The sequence below is a fragment of the Lolium perenne genome, chromosome 5 (assembly GCF_019359855.2).
Source record: "Lolium perenne isolate Kyuss_39 chromosome 5, Kyuss_2.0, whole genome shotgun sequence".
Classification (NCBI taxonomy): Eukaryota; Viridiplantae; Streptophyta; class Magnoliopsida; order Poales; family Poaceae; genus Lolium; species Lolium perenne.
Genome location: NC_067248.2, coordinates 177,315,036 through 177,331,984, shown reverse-complemented (window position 1 = coordinate 177,331,984; position 16,949 = coordinate 177,315,036). Strand labels below are relative to the sequence as shown.

General features: G+C 46.6%; 1 protein-coding gene, 1 non-coding gene and 1 pseudogene across 2 annotated transcripts; all 3 read right to left on the bottom strand.

The window, feature by feature from the left end:
• Window positions 1-639: 639 nt before the first annotated feature.
• Window positions 640-711, bottom strand: TRNAD-GUC (transfer RNA aspartic acid (anticodon GUC)). The gene has a single exon. It is a non-coding gene; the product is annotated as a tRNA-Asp (tRNA).
• Window positions 712-7,856: 7,145 nt separating this feature from the next.
• On the bottom strand, window positions 7,857-8,933 carry LOC139831328 (uncharacterized; annotated as a pseudogene).
• A 5,792-nt stretch (window positions 8,934-14,725) lies between these two features.
• Window positions 14,726-16,560, bottom strand: LOC127300755 (delta(8)-fatty-acid desaturase 2). Its single transcript, XM_051330920.2, has one exon. It carries the CDS (start codon window positions 16,433-16,435, stop codon window positions 15,020-15,022), a length of 1,416 nt encoding a protein of 471 aa, XP_051186880.1. The 5' UTR covers window positions 16,436-16,560; the 3' UTR covers window positions 14,726-15,019.
• Between the last annotated feature and the right edge of the window lie 389 nt (window positions 16,561-16,949).

The following is a 16,949-nucleotide window of genomic DNA, read 5'->3' as shown; positions in this document are numbered from 1 at the left end:
GGTATGCATTTTTAGAAATTCGCCGGATATGGATACGGATGCGGATAGTGATCAAGCGGATATCCGGTGGATATGGTAGAGGATATGGTATTGATACTATCCGACGGATACGGATTATCCGCCATTTTTTGCGGATTATTCGAGGTCTACAAAGAGGATAACCCGAGAAAATTAGCCCAACCCTAAATATTTAGATAATATAGTTAGTTCATCGGACAAAATATGTATGCTATTAGTACACAAATTGCTTTGTTGTACGAAATAGTGTGTACATTTAGCTATATTCTATAATTACAAGCATATTTTACATAGAAAAGCATACTTCTATTTTTTTATGTCTATATTTTCTTAATAATCCGTTTCCGATCCGAGTTCGGTCCGAATCCGCTCCATATCCGTAATCCGATATAATCCGCATCCGACCATTATCCGCTCCGATCCGAATCCGTTACAAAAATATGGTAAAGGATATGGTAAGAGCAATATCCGATCCGATCCGATCCATTTACATCCCTAGCGTTAGGGAGTGGACGACGTCCATGCATAAAAAAACTGGAAATCGCCGAAGAGGGCGCGAAAAGAAAGATGAAAAAACTGCTGGATGGGCGGAGGACGTCCATGCAAGTAAAAACTGCAAATCGCCGTTGCCGGGGATCGAACCCGGGTCACCCGCGTGACAGGCGGGAATACTTACCACTATACTACAACGACTTTGATGATATAAAATATATGTACTGTTATTCATCGTGTTATTGCGTATGACGCCAGAATCAGTTCCTCATATCACTATAGTACAGAATGAGTGTATGTTCCGCCGAAAGAACCTGCAGTATGTTTCTTCGCTTCAAAATTACTACGCCAAAAGAGCCATCCACCCTGTCGCCGTCGGCCCCTACAAAAAACCAAGGAATGCACAAACACATGCCGTGGATGGCATGCAAAATCACGCTTTATTCACCGTCCATCCACGTTTACAGTGGCCATCTTGTCCCAAATAATTGTAAAGGCATGAACATCGTCAAAAGTCCTGTCTCATGTGGGCCAAATTGGCTCTCTACGAACGCAGTCTAGCTGTGTGGCACAGCAAGCACCAGTTTTTGTGGGCAATGATCAGGTTCCAATACCCTACGCAAACTTCCGCAAAAAGGTCACAAGCTTGTCTAACGAGAGATTTGGTATAGCATATGCAGAACCAGAGCCAAATATGCCCAGAAATTTGCTAATTTTGGCATCACACTAACAATATGGTTGGGAAAATTTAGCTCCCAAGAGCATAAACCGAACTCTATCTTTTTCTTTACAAGAATACCAGGATCGCTAGCTGTCTACTTCTTTAAGACAGTAAATTCAGAAGTTCACATAAGTTACTGTGTTGTTCAGGCATCAGCAGAAACCGCGCAAGCATCCTCTGTACTCTGTATGTAGCTTGTAGCCGTCAGGTAGGAGATGAGCAGCATGGGTTCCCTTTGGTATGTCGAGGCATCATCAGTTATCAAAGACATCACGCACTGCAACTGCAAGAGCGCCTCCCGACCTCCAGGTTGAAACGTTGGTCTGAAGGAACATCAGACAACACACACACACATCATTCGAGGGAATCGTTTGATTGCAGGTGTGGAGGAGGCGCACGGCGCCATGCATCCGTGTCTCCATTGTTCTCTGAAGTTTTAAAAGGCGCACGCAGAGCCTGCATCGATCATGCTCAGCTCAGGTTTCCTTATCCATGCCAGCCAACATGCGGCTGTCTCTATCGCGCACGCATACATGCCGTCGTCTCGCCGCGACCTCAAAATCAATTTGATTTTCCAGCGATTTCGTTTGGCGCACCAAAGGATCACCATCAGTTACAACTTACACTTAGGGTGTGTTAGGTAACAGGATGAAGTGGAATGTAATGAAATGATTTTATTTCATTTCACTATAATGAAACGGTTCCATTCTTGTATTTTGTTGGGACAAAAATATGTAACAGGATGATTCCGATTTCCATTAGGTTTGGACCAAAAAAAGTGGTATGGAACGGCTAGCATTGGGTTCATCTCACCACTTCCATCGCTATAGTGAGCATACTTCCACGTGTAACATCGTACCCACAAAAAATTCATCAGCATTTTATCTGTATTTCAATATAAAAAATATCAAGTATATACTCTGTTATAAAAGCGACAAGCAAATAACAAAGAACAATAAAGGAATACGCAGCGGAGACACGAGATTTAACGTGGAAACCCCTTCCAACACAGAAGGGAAAAAACCACGAGCGCCAGCCAGCAAAACTTCACTATATCGGGGGAGTGTTTACAAACGCCGTGGGTTATCTTATAATCTGATAAACCCTAGCTGGCGGCTTACAAGATGTATATATAGGTGGTGCCAACTATCCGTACCGTACCGCGGGGGGCCTCGCTCGTCAGAAGTTAGCCTCCCTTTAGTATATGAATTTGGATCACAATACAACATACTCACAAGTGTAACACCTACATGACATGACACATATTTCAACCCAGATAACCATAAAATTCATGGAAATAGTACATTAGCAATCGCGGCTAGTTCATGGTATGTAGACATCCAAAAGCAATAGTTGGAGTTCATTACACTCCATTGAATCATGTCCAAGTCCATATGACATGCTAGGTATAATAGTCATATCACAACGCCTAACTAAATTATATACCATCAATTCAAATGATAGAGCACTCCAAAGACCTTCTCCGTGTACCAACTCATGGAAAGAGCTTGTGTGGTGTGGCGGCGCGAGAGCAAGGCGCACAACGGGCGAGGGAGATGATATGTTTGCTCGCATGAGGTGAAGATAAGGTGTTTTGCTTTTTTTCGGTCTGCGCGGTGTGGTTAGCGACCGGTTCCACCAGGTTCCACTAGCTCCGTCGAGCGGGTGTATTCCTATGTAAGCGGTATTTTCCCTTCCGGGAAACCACTCGGTTTCGTTGCGTTTGCCCAATCAAACATAGGAATGAGTGCTAGGGATGGAATGAGCTAGCAGGCCCTTTTGCTATGTGGGAAGGAGATAGAAGTCAGACGTGTGTGCTCGTTGTGGTTTCTGTCATGTTGGTTGTTTGTTTGAATCTCATGTTCCTGTATATAAATGTAGATTCCCTATATCATTGGAGCTGTGTTTCAGTCTACTTAAAAACGCAAGTAGTAGGCGGCGTGTGCATTTGCTTTTGCACCATGATGTTGTTTGATGTTTTCCATTATGCTATGTATGTAATGGAAATCAATCTCACCAGAGATCGCTTGAAAAGAGGAACAGGTACCAGGGCGGAACGTTTCCATTCAACTACACTATATTCCGTTAGTCGCACATATGTGCAAGTGTGTGCGCCGAAGACTGGACTAAACACCTGAAGGCACGATGCTCAGAAAACTCTATTGGATCCTTGCTATTCTTTTACAGTTTCCTATACACCTAATTAAAAGAATATAGGGGTAGACGTAGACCGGCCTATGCCAGCAACAAAACTAGAGCTATCAGAAAAGAAAATTGGGGTTCCCACTTCCTACGGACAATGACACCATGACTTTGTCTTGGGAGAGAAAATTAAGACATGATAATGGCGGTAGTAGCATATTAAGCAAGATCGATCCCACGATGATAAACCATAACCGGAATGGAAAGTACGGAAGCTTAGCACGCATCATCAGGCGCCGAGTCACACACGTTTGATTGGGAATCTTGCTTAGCCGTTGCCTCTCCTCCCCATTGGACGCCCGCTGCCATCAAGTACACGTCGAGGAGTAATCAAAGAGGAGGAGGAGCAAGTGGGCCACTGGGCCGTGATTATTGACATCGAGGGTCGGGAGCTGTCTGGAGATATTTCCGGCAGCGATGGGAAATTACTTAACGCGCCTCAAGCACGGCACAAAGGAATATCAGACGAAGGATGCTCTGGGAGCGCATAAATCAAATGGGACGACTTGGGACCTGTGATTTGTGGTGAGGCAGAGCTAAGCTATCCTTGCCATCGAGATATTCCTTGGCCCCGCCCAAGAGACGGCGACTCTTCCGGTTATGGGTTTCGTCGAGGTCTCTAGATATTTTTTTGAGCTAATATAAGCATGTAGTCGTACTGGCAACTGTTTTGGTTTATTTGTATCGTACAAGCAATTTGTCTCTCGGCTAGTGGAGTGCTGAGCGTTAGATCTACTGGATCTCTAGTTGTTGCATCTAGTGAGTAAAATCATCTAGTCTAACCGGGACAACAGCAAAAGGAAAACAATGGGGTTCATACCGTCGGTCTTCGTCGACGAGGAGCTCGTCATGGCGGCGACGGAGGAGTGGCGGCGATGTCGGTGGTGCTTCCCGCCGCTACAGCGCCTCACCAGATCGGATGGTCTAGGGTTTGGTGTGTCGGTGGGGAGGACGGCAGCGGACGACCTTGACGTCCGTGCCCCGGCCCCCACCTCTTTTATATGGCGCTGGCGACGGGGGCCCACCAACCATACGGGTTGGGCGCCCCCGATCATGGCGCGAGATCAGGTCGTGCGACCGTTGGGTCGCACTGGAGATCAAACTAACATTCTCCCCCTTGATCTCATCTTACTTTATTCTTAATCTTAGACTTAAACTTTTCTTGGTACCCATTTCATCACAGATTAGCATATAGAGCATGTCTCGTCATGATGGCCAGTTACGCGCCATCAGATTCAATAGCTACTACACACCTTTCCATTTTAAAATAGATTCTTCCTCTAGGCCCTTAATATCAAGGTATCATAGGCTTTTCCGTAAACCCATGCCGGCTACGTGTTCACTGAACACACTGGGTGGTAAGCCTTTCGTAAGCGGATCCGCGAGCATTCTCTGCTCTAAACTTATGGTATGATCCTGGATTCTATCTTTCACAACATAATACTTGATGTCAATGTGCTTGCCAGCATCACTTGACTTATTGTTGTGAGCATAAAATACTGCTGGCTCATTGTCGCAGTACATTCTAAGTGGTCTTTGAATGCTGTCTACCACTCTCAACCCGGGTATAAATTTCTTTAACCAGTTTGCCTGCCCCGATGCCTCATAACATGCTACATACTCAGCAACCATCGTGGATGGTGCCGTGATAGATTGCTTGAAGCTTTTCCACGATATAGCTCCACCTGCGAGAGTGAATACATAACCTAATGTGGATTTTCTGTCATCTACATCTCCCGCAAAGTCTGCATCTGAATACCCTTCTATCTCAAGGGAATCAGTTCTTCTATATGTCAGCATGAGGTCTTTCGTGCCTTGCGCATAACGCAATGCCTTCTTCACCATTTTCCAGTGATCTATTCCTGGATTACTTTGGAATCTGCCAAGTATCCCGGTAACAAAAGCTAAGTCTGGGCGCGTACATACTTGAGCATACATTAGGCTTCCGACAGCTGAAGCATATGGAACCGCTTTCATTTGATCGATCTCATATTGGTTCCTGGGACATTGAAAATCCCCAAATCTATCGCCCTTGACTATAGGAGCAGGCGTGGCATTACTCGCATGCATACCATACTTCTTTAGAACTTTCTCTAAGTATGCCTTTTGCGATAATCCTAAAACCCCTCTTTGTCTATCTCGGTGAATTTCAATTCCTAGAACGAATGAAGCTTCACCAAGATCTTTCATATCGAAGTTCGAGGACAAGAACTTCTTCGTCTCCAATAGTAGACTAACATCACTACTAGCAAGCAGAATGTCATCCACATATAGGATAAGGAAAATGAATTTCCCTTTCTTAAACTTTGCATATACGCAATTGTCCTCTCTATTCTCATTAAACCCAAAACTTTTAATTGTCTCATGGAATTTCAAGTACCATTGCCTGGAGGCTTGTTTTAACCCATAAATGGATTTCTTCAGACGGCATTCCATATGTTCTTTTCCTTCCACGACAAAACCCTTGGGTTGTGCCATGTAAACATTTTCCTCCAAGTCTCCATTTAAGAAGGCCGTCTTTACATCCATTTGATGCAACTCTAAATCATAGTGTGCCACTAAAGCCATTATAATTCTAAAAGAATCCTTACATGAGACCGGAGAAAAGGTCTCATTATAGTCTATTCCTTCTCTTTGAGTGAAACCCTTCGCAACAAGTCGTGCTTTATATCTTTCAACATTCCCTCTAGAGTCACACTTTGTTTTGTAGACCCATTTACAGCCTACTATTTTGGCTCCTTTAGGAATTTCTTCTAAATCCCAGACTTTGTTGCTACTCATTGATCTCATTTCATCAACCATGGCCTCAATCCACTTCGATGAATGAGCACTTCTTGAGGCTTCTTCAAATGTGGTGGGATCACCCTCCATTTGAACTTTTTCACTGACATAGATCTCAAAATCGTTAGGAATAGCTGGCTTTCTTGCTCTTTGAGACCTTCTAAGGTTCTCAATCTCTGGCGCAGTATCTATGTGGGGCTGTTGCAGCTCTTCCTCATGTGTGGTAACATTCTCTCTATTTTCATTCATTGTTGCCACAGGAGAACTAACAACAGGTGTCGCAATGACATCGTCCTGTGTCGGTGCAAGCGGCAGTATCGAGAAAAATGGTTCCTGGATCATCGGAGTGGGTGCATACACCCGCTTCTCCTCAAGGTTGATTTCTCGGGATACCGTGCTCCCCCTGATCATCTCATCCTCCAGAAACACAGCGTGTCTCGTTTCTACAAACTTAGTGAGTCTGTCTGGACAGTAGAAACGATAACCTTTCGACTTGTCTGGATAGCCAATAAAATGGCAACTTACTGTCTTAGGATCTAATTTCCCAATGTTCGGGTTAAAGAGTTTAGCCTCAGCTGGACAGCCCCACACTCGCAAATAATTGAGTGAAGGTTCTCGACTAGTCCACAATTCATATGGTGTTTTAGACACCGACTTACTAGGAACTCGATTAAGTATGTGAATAACGGTTTTTAACGCCTCCATCCAGAAACTAACCGGTAAAGTGGAGTAACTTAACATGCTTCTCACCATATCCATCAGGGTACGGTTTCGTCTTTCAGCTACTCCATTCTGCTGAGGCTCGCCCAGTGTAGAATACTGGGCAACTATGTCATGTTCCTGTAGGAACCTTGCAAAAGGTCCAGGAACTTGGCCATATGGGGTGTGCCGACCATAGTACTCCCCACCACGGTCAGACCTTACTATTTTAATCTTTATGCTATGCTGATTTTCTACTTCGGCCTTAAATATCTTGAATTTATCCAATGCTTCTGAACGCTCTTTAATTGGATAAATATAACCATAACGCGAATAATCATCCGTGAATGTTATGAAGGAATCATAGCCATCCACAGATTTCACAGGAAACGGACCGCATATATCCATATGAATTATTTCTAAAACTCCTGTGCTTCTTTTGGCGCCCTTCTTTATGTTCTTTACATACTTTCCTTTAATGCAATCGATGCATTGTTCTAAATTCAAAAATTCCATAGGCGGAAGGATTGATTCTTTTACTAAGCGTTCTATTCTCCCCCTCGAAATATGGCCTAAACGACAGTGCCATAATTTCGAAGAGACTTCATCAATTCTCTTCCGCTTATTATTTTCATTCAGGGATGTGGAGACATTCTCATTATCAGCGCTTAAAACATTCACATTCTCATCACAAAGTGACAATAAATAAAGCTTGTCTTGTCTGAAGGCAAGACCAACAATCTCATTATTAAACTTGATCTTACATTGACCATCACCAAAATGGCAAGCAAAACCATCATCATCTAAGCGCGATACACTTATTAAGTTCCGATGCAAAGAGGGTACATAAAGCACATCTACTAATAAAAGTACAAAGCCATTAGCTAATACTAATGGGAGATCTCCAATGGCTTCGACTTCAGCTTGGACATCGTTTGCTACTTTAATGCATCTTTCTCCTCTTTGCAGGGTCTATCTCATACGGAATCCCTGTAATGAATTTGCAACACGAACAGTTGCACCTGAGTCAATTCACCAAGTAGATTTTGCATAACTTAAAAATAAGGATTCATCTACAAATGTAATTAAATCCTCACCTTTCTTGCACAGATGTTTCAGGAATGCCACACAGTCTTTCTGGTAGTGGCCCTTTTCCTTGCACCACTTGCAAGTGTCCTTGGCCACCTCTTCATGCGGCTGGTGATCTTGAGCTTTTCCATGCGGCTTGGCAGGAGGAGGATTCCACTAAGGTTTCCCTTGTGGCTTGGAACTCTGAAAGTTTCTCTTCTTGGTTGGGCTTAGGTAATTGATAGAATCATCAGGTTGCCCCTTGATCCTCTCTTCTTCTTGCACACACATGGCAATCATCTTCTCAATGGCCCACTTTTCTGGCTGTGCATTATAGTTCACAGCAAAGGTCTCAAATTCTTTTGGAAGTGAGGCAAAGATCAGATGGATGATGAACTGTTCTGGAAGCTCCATCTCCATAGACTTGAGCTTGGAAGACATATGGCTCATCCTCAATATGTGATCCCTTACTCCACCACCAGTGTACTTTGTAGTGACAAGCTTTCTTATGAGAGTGCTAGCATAGGCCTTGGAAGACCCAGTAAACTGACTCTCTACCTTTTTCAGGTACTCACTGGCGGTGTCGCACTGTGGGATTGCTCCCCTTATAGCCTCCAAAATGGAGCTCTTGATCACCATCAAGCACTTTCTGTTGGACGAGTCCCACTTAGCACGATCAAGATCGTACTTCATTCTTTTTGGTCCATGGTCAAGAACCCTTTTGTTGAAGTCATCTTCACTTTCTTTGTCGCCCCTCACGGGGTCCTTAGGTTCTATGGGACAAGCCTCTATCAGTGCCAAGTCGAGGTCAAGCAAAGCAAGCCCCATCTCAACCTTCTCTCGCCACGAGCCATAGTTCCCTCCATTGAGGGGCTCAATAGCCGAGATAAAACTCATAGGATTTCCTGAAACAAAATTTCCATCAAAATGAGTTAATTCAACGTTGGTCAAATTAAAACATGGCACTTCTCAATATTAATTCTACATCACTGTTGGGCAGAAATAGAACCAATAATGATAATTCTGAATCTTGCGGAATACAATTTTATTAACAACGTTGGTCATTAAATAAAATCATCATACTCAAAATTAACTCTCATTTCCTAATTCAATTTTCCCGTTGGTTCCAATTAAATTAGGAAACAATAAAATATGACTTCAACTTAACTAGCACAGCGGAAACTTTACTTATTTTTCGAATTTTAACTCACTGGGAAAAATTCCATAACTCACTTTTATTCAGGTTACTAAATTATTTCCAGAAACTAAAAACAGAAAACATCACTGGAAAAAACAAACTGACCAAAGAGCCCAGATGGGCCCATTTCTTATTTCTCTGTTAAAAGAAAACAGCACAGAGGCCGGCTTGGGCCCGCGTCGCTAGATGGGCTGAGCCCAGCAACCGGCCCCGGCCTCCCTTCCTCTCCCTTTGGCCCGTGGAGAGGCACCGGCCGACTCCTGACCGTCGGATCCGATCGGACGGCCGCGCGCCGCTCTCGGTCGAACAAAACGGGGCCGGGAGCCGCCCCTCAAACCCTAACCCTCACTCTCCTCCCTCTGTGCCTCTCACTCACGCCCGACGGCGCCAGGAGAAAACCACCGACGGTGGCGACCGAAGCTGGCCGTCACGCGAGGTCGCGCAGGGAGGCGGGGCAGTGCGTCGCCGTAGCCTACCCTCTCGCCAGTGCGCGCATTCCCCTTGCGGGTGGGCGCGCCGCCGTCGAGGGGATTGGCCGCGGTGCCCTGGCACGGCGCCTCTGCGGAGCGGAGGGCCCTTCCCAGAGCTCGCCGGTGAGTGGAGGCCGACATGGATGCCGCCTCCCTCTCTCTGCCCCCTTTCTTCTTAACTATTTCATGCTGCTACTCGGGATGCAGGCGATCTAGGGTTAGGGTTTGCCTACAAAATGAATCTTCTCTGTTTTGTTCTTCTATCCCGGCTTGGGTTACTACCTCAACTAGATCAACAATACTAGACATGCTCTGATACCATTGTTAGATCTACTGGATCTCTAGTTGTTGCATCTAGTGAGTAAGATCATCTAGTCTAACCGGGACAGCAGCAAAAGGAAAACAATGGAGTTCATACCGTCGGTCTTCGTCGACGAGGAGCTCGCCATGGCGGCGACGGAGGAGTGGCGGCGATGTCGGTGGTGCTTCCCGCCGCTACAGCGCCTCACCAGATCGGATGGTCTAGGGTTTGGTGTGTCGGTGGGGAGGACGGCAGCGGACGACCTTGGCGTCCGTGCCCCGGCCCCCACCTCTTTTATATGGCGCTGGCGACGGGGGCCCACCAACCATACGGGTTGGGCGCCCCCGATCAGGGCGCGAGATCAGGTCGTGCGACCGTTGGGTCGCACTGGAGATCAAACTAACACTGAGTGCGTGGACACGATTGCTTTGACGGTGCGCGTGTTCGTACGGAAGAAAATTGAGAGTAAGGATTTTGGCTATTTCGCAGAAAAAACGGAATAAAATGAAAATATAAAAATTTCAAGGCAACGGAACCCTTTAGGAGAAACGGAAACAGAACGGCCTTTTTAAGTGGAACATATGCGGAAAAGGAAATTTCATTTCTGACTAATACTAAATTTCCGTTTTAGGGTTGTGTTAGTCGACTCAATCCAGCATGCCCAATATGACACAAGTAAAAATGTCCAAAGTAGCTCATCCTAAGTGGGTTGCGGTGATCCCTTCCTCCGCTCGAGGAACGGCTCGATGGTTTGATCCTTCCCCTATTCTCTAGTTAATGTAAAGTAACACTTTTATTATATAATCATGATATATAATTAGAGCAGGGGTCAATTTTCCTCTGACGCTCCCATCGCTCTAAGCCTCCTCCGCATCTCCCCACCACTGTCGGAGTAAGCCGGCAGGCAATACCCCTCCCGGCAAAAGGCGGAATCTTGTCTCCTACTCCTTATAGTGTCGGAGACCTCCAGGCAAAGCTAATATGCAGCCCATGAATCTAGCCACGGGCATGGTGACAGCCTCGGGACGGTGGCCGGTGGCCTATCTACTGGTGACTGCATAGGGCATGCGTCCTTCGCCCGGCGGTGGTGACGATGCTACCTCGGTGTAAAGGTACATTACCCCTATGTGTGTTTTTGGTAATTATTGACGAACCTTATGGACTAATGTTTTCATTGAGTGTGTATGAAGAAATATTCTATAGCTATTTCTAGTCCATGTGTTGGATTCAAGTGTGTATACCATGAAGATAAACATATATCTTGAGTATTGGAATCAAGATCATCGATTTGAAGAAAAGAATATGATATGATCTATTATGCTTCATGAGCTAACCCAATATATATGTATGTCTTTGTGTTGTCTATATGAGTTAGGTATCTCTCCATGGGCATGCATCAAAAGCAAGATCTCATGCATATAGCTCATGAGATGATGACATCAAGTGGTGATGGTCATCAAGATTGAGAAGGCCAAGTTCAAGGTAAGCATCTCAAGAAGATCACGTGCTTGAAGCTTGTCATCTATTTGGTGATAATGGACATGTAAGATGTGCTTCAATGAAGCTTTCACATAGTGGTGTATGGGGGAGCAATTGTGAGTCTTCACAAAGCAACAATAATCAAGTGAGGCATTTTAGTTTGAATGGAGCTTGAAGCACGTCATCAAGATCAAGCGGGACGCGCAAGAAAAAATTATGTCCTTACTAGGTTTTCCTTTTACCGGTTTCAAGGTGGTTGTTGGGAGATCGGGTTATAGGATAGATAGCTGCACTATCAAGAGGGGATTTTGGTTGGGTACGTAACTTGATCGCATCATCTTAGGGAGTTCAATAATTTGCATACTTTGCATCTCCTATTCTTTTTACTTATTGGTGTTTCACTGTGTGAGGTTCTTGAGCCCGTCAGTAGCTTCTCAACAATCCCAAGTTCATAAAAAACGAAATCCGTATACATGTTCCATTGCGTTTTTGAGGTTGGAGTTTTTACCGGCTCTTCGATTTGGGAGGTTTCAATCATCCCCACATTTTACATTTAATGTCTTGCTCTTTCTTGGGGTTTATAATATCCATTAGATAGATTTTGTTCTTAGTTATTCAGAAAGCCCAAGTATGCTAAAATCGAAGCTCGAATGCAAAAGTTGTCCCCATTGTTGTTTGCTCTGTTTTCTGTCGGTGGGCAATCCGGTTCATCGGGTTGTGCACCGGATCATCCCATCTTCACTGGTTCCCACACCGGAGCTCACCGGAATGACTCTAGTAACATTTTTAAGTTGTTCGGTGTGATTCCTTCGGGCATTTCGGCGTGGGAGCCAAGGCACCGGGCTAGGGACCGGGAATGTCGGTTTGGGGGCCGATTTCGCTTGCCCTGACACCGACTTTGGTCGGTTTGCCCCAAATGGTCATATTTGTTTTTCCTTGGCCACGATTGTTGAATCTCTTAAGCTTGCTTCGTTACCTTTCCTCCAATAATTGTTGCATCATTTTGAGGGCTTTGAAAAAAAGGAGATCTAGATCTACAATACCTGCCAAAAAAATCCTCCTTTTTAAGTGAGGGGAACCCCTTGGATCCAGATCTTGGAGTCATTGGTTGAACTCCACAATTGTTCTTCCTCTCTAATTTCTCTATAGCATTTGTTGTTTTGGTGGGATTTGAGAGAGAAAGATTTCTGCACTTTTCTTGGTATTCTTGCTTTGCATACTTGCATAGTACTTTTTCATTTATTTTTTTTTCCATTTGCCATAGGACTAGCGGTAGTCATGGAGATGTCGCCTAGGCATGAGGCATCAGGCTTGTTTTTTTTTTTTTTACTTTCTACTTTTGCCAGGCTTGCTTGGCTTTTATTAATAAAGATTGTATGCATCAATCGATGCCGAGGCCAAGGGCATCATCTTTTTTGAAAACAAAGTAATTATGATAGATCATCATATTTGATTTCATTTTAGGGCTTAATACAATTTTGGTTTTCTTTTTTGAGTTTTTCCACATGACCCAAGGGGTTTCTTGGTTCCGACAACCTCGTCCGTTCTCCGTTCCCGCTTTCTGTTCGTGCCATATTCGACATGTATCCGTTATCATGATTTTATATTTGTTTCTGCTTCCGCAAAAAAACGAATGTGTCCATCCATTTCCACCACCAGGTTGCATATATATAGGGGAGGCTATCATTGTTGATACACTAAAACTGAATATCGTATTGGCTGGGAAATAACAGTCACCTGTATTGAATGGAGCACTGAATACAGCCTACTGCAGTTCGAATATTCGATCGATTGTATGACCACATCTTCAGGTTCTCAGGTTGCACATGTTGGGTCATTTTCCAGACAGCGCGCCTGAATTAATTTCCCACGAATTGCCGAAATTAATGCGAAATTCAATCGAATTTCCTAGACTGATCAACTAGGCAATGGCCCCAACGTGTATGTACAGGGTGAAGACAACTAGTAGATCAAGGTGGGGGCTACGCATTCCGACAAGAAGTACTACTGTAGTATTCTAGACAACTAGGCAAGGACCCCCAACGTGTTGTATGTCAGGACGAAATACTCTTCCGGTATGCAAACAGACATGGTGCCGTGGGCATGCCGCGGGCGGGCGCGGGGCAGCTCACATGCGCCGCACGCTGACGCTGCTAACCACCAGTGACGAATCATAGGCGCCTTTGAGAACATCTTGTGGGAATCGGACAAGGACACCAAGGGTGTGTTCGGTTTGAGAATTAGGTGGAATGGAATGGAACCATTCCATTCCACTGTCACGGAACCGTTCCATCCCTGTGTTCGGTTTGGACAAAAAAATTATCACGGAACGGTTCCATCCCTGTGTTCGGTTTTGGAATGGGATGAGAATGGAATGGAATGGGTGAGATTAGTCACCCGATTAATTATTCTAAACTCGATTAATTATTTGCTAAACTTGATTAGTACTGCTAAACTTGATTAATTATTGCTAATCTTGATTAATTATTCCTAATCTTGATTAATTATAATTAATCTTGATTAATTATTGCTAAACTTGATTAAATTAGAGTTAATCGCCCAGCATTACTGTGCCGTTCCACCTCGTCCGGCCGAATCGGCCGGACCGGTCGGTTCCGCATATTGAGGGAATATTCTCTTTTCTGGAACCATTCCATTCCACTCCATTCCAGAAAAGAACACAAGAATGTGTTCTGGGAATGGAACCGTTCCATTCCATTCCTCCCGGTTCCAAAACCGAACACATCCCAAAGAAATGGCTGTATTTCGCACAGCGGTGCAGGCTCAACAGGGACACACACTCGGAAATTAGTGGCCAGGGGAACACGATGCCCGTCGCTTGGCCCTAGCAGATCTGTAGATCACATCCCAGAATTGTTTTTGACTTGACGAAGTAGCAAAATGGCCCTAGTTTTATTCAACGTTACCATGAAAAGAGTAATAATAATATGCCAGAAGCATGAAAGTCTCGATGCGGAACGTGCTGATCATAGATCTGAAACCCTGATCATGCATAACCAGAAGCATTCAACAAGCCCACAGAAATAGGAGAATCAAGGGGAATGGATGTATGCCCTACTATATGCAGATAGCAGAAATTATCACTTCAGTCTTGAATGGATAGTATGTCTTGACAAAAACATTTGGTATAAAGATGACTGAATGTTTATTCCTGGAACAGATAGGCTGTTCTCAAATTGGGATTCAACACAGGCATGCTGCAAAACATAACCCACCCCCAACCATGGATTAGCTTTACAATTTCATGAAGTCTGGTCAATGCAAGCAAGATGAAATGGAAGTAATCATAACCCATAAATTAATTATAACGATATAAAGCAATTGCTATTGTAATGGTTTACCGTGACAGGGAGAACCTAAATGTGGTGGTGTACAGGTAGACAATTGAAGCATGAACAACTAGCTCTTCAACTGCAGAAGAGATAGTCACTCACTCGGGAAACACGAAAAATCCGATACAGCTCCAACAGGTGAAAGGATCAAATCTCTCTACACAATCGAGAAGCACTCAGATAACTTCATGCCGACAAGCCTGGATATGCTAGCAATTGCCTGGTACTCAGATAACCTCATCCAAGAGTGTTGACAGCTTCCCAGACCAAATTCCTCCGTGCAGCACCACCGGTAGTGGCTTGCCTAGCCTGCATTGCTGCAGCCCTTAGTGTCCTCACCGTCATCACATTCGCCTCCCAGAACGTCGCGGCACCATAATGCAGCCCGTGCTTCTTGCAGAGGTCACGCACAAACGGCGCGACCATCCTGTAGTGTTGCCGGGGGAGGCGAGGGAACAAGTGGTGCTCAACCTGGAACTGCAGGCCGCCGTGGAACCAATCCATCCACGGCGGGCACTTGATGTCGAGCGTGCCGGCGGTCTGCCTCTCGAACCAGTCGTTCCCCTTTGGTGGGCCGAGATACACCTCGGCTGAGAAATGGTTCAGGGTGAACTGCACATGCTGAAGCCCCGTGACGAAGAAGCCGACGAGCACGAACGCCACCCTCTCCCACCAGCTCGGCAGGGTGGAGATCAGCAAGGGGTACCAAATCCAGAACGCGGTGACTCCGGCGACCTCCAGCCACCGCTGCTGCACCTTCTTGTGCGTGATGAGGAAGACGATCGACTGCACCATGAGATTGATCCTGGCGAAGCCCATGACCGGGTAGTAGGTCCAGTGCTGGTAGCTGACGAAGAACTTGGATATGGCGTCGAAGGCGAGGGTGCGCTCGTAGCAGACGGACCAGATGTTGTTGAAGAGCTTGGTGGAGACGGCGAAGAGCGGCAGGTGCTGCAGGTCCGGGTCGTGGTCGAGGCTGTTGCAGGCGATGTGGTGCGTGTTGTGGTTGTACTTCCACCAGGCGATGCCGAGGCCGGTGAGGCAGTTGCCGGTGATGATCTGGATGAGGCGGTTGAGGGCCGGGTGGGTGGTGAGCTCGTGGTGGCCCGAGTCGTGGCCGATCCAGCCCGACTGGATCCAGATGAAGCCAATGAGGCCGCCGGCGAAGAGGTGGGCCCCGGTGGAGGCGCAGGCGAGGGTGCAGTAGAGGGCGACGGAGAAGAGGACGGACATTGCGGCGAGCTGGACCTTGGGCATGGGGCCGACGCGCTCGAAGAGGCCCGCGGAGGAGAGCTGCGCGAGGAGGCGGCGGAAGTCGGCGGAGGCCGGGGAGACGGTGTAGTCGGAGAGGCGGCCGACGAAGAAGCGGCGGAGCAGCGGGCGCACGGAGGGCGGGTGGTAGGCCATGAAGGCGTCGGTGGCGTCCTGGCCGGCGAGGGTGAGGAGCGGGACCTCGCCGCCCGGGTGGCGGCGCAGCCAGGGCGTGACGTCGTACACGTCCCCGGAGATGGAGATCCAGAGGTCGTCGGCGGCGTTGTGCGCGCTCATCTCCTTGGAGGAGATCATGCGGACGTCCCCGCCGGCGTCCTTGCTGGCGGGCGGCATTGCGTCGGCGGCGGGCGCCGTGGCGTCGGTGAGGCCCGTGAGGGCCATGGGTGGCGTGGATTTGGGCTGCAGGGAGAGGATGGGAGGTCAGGAAGAAGCGAGGGGTGGGGAGATCGGATCTTAAACGAGAAGGAGCGTGCGGAGCGGTGGTTTGTTAGGGAAGGGTGGGGCAAGTCCTTTCTTCTTTCTTTTATAAGTTTCTGCCTGTCGTCCTCCTCCTCGCCCTCGATCTGATCTTACATTTTCTACGTGCTAACTGTTCTACGTGCTAACTGCTAAGGGCATCTCCAGCCCGGCGCGACACAAACGGAGACTGAGCGATCGTTTTCGTCCGCCGTGACCGGAAATGCGTCTGGGGCTTGTTCCAGCGAGGCGACGTAAAGTGACCGGGCTGTCCGCAGAGACGCAAACCTGGCCTAAATATGCGCCAGGTTTGCGTCTCGGCGGACGCTCGGCGGACGCGCAAAGTGTCCGCTCGCTTTCCCACCGGGCCCGCCTGGCAGCGAGTCTGCATCGAGGGCATCGATTCAGGCGGTCAGCGCTTCCGCGTCTGCGCCGGGCC

What these genes read in the sequence shown, in the direction of transcription:
- LOC127300755 (XM_051330920.2), bottom strand. Translation starts at nt 16,435, where the DNA reads ATGGCCCTCACGGGCCTCACCGACGCCACGGCGCCCGCCGCCGACGCA.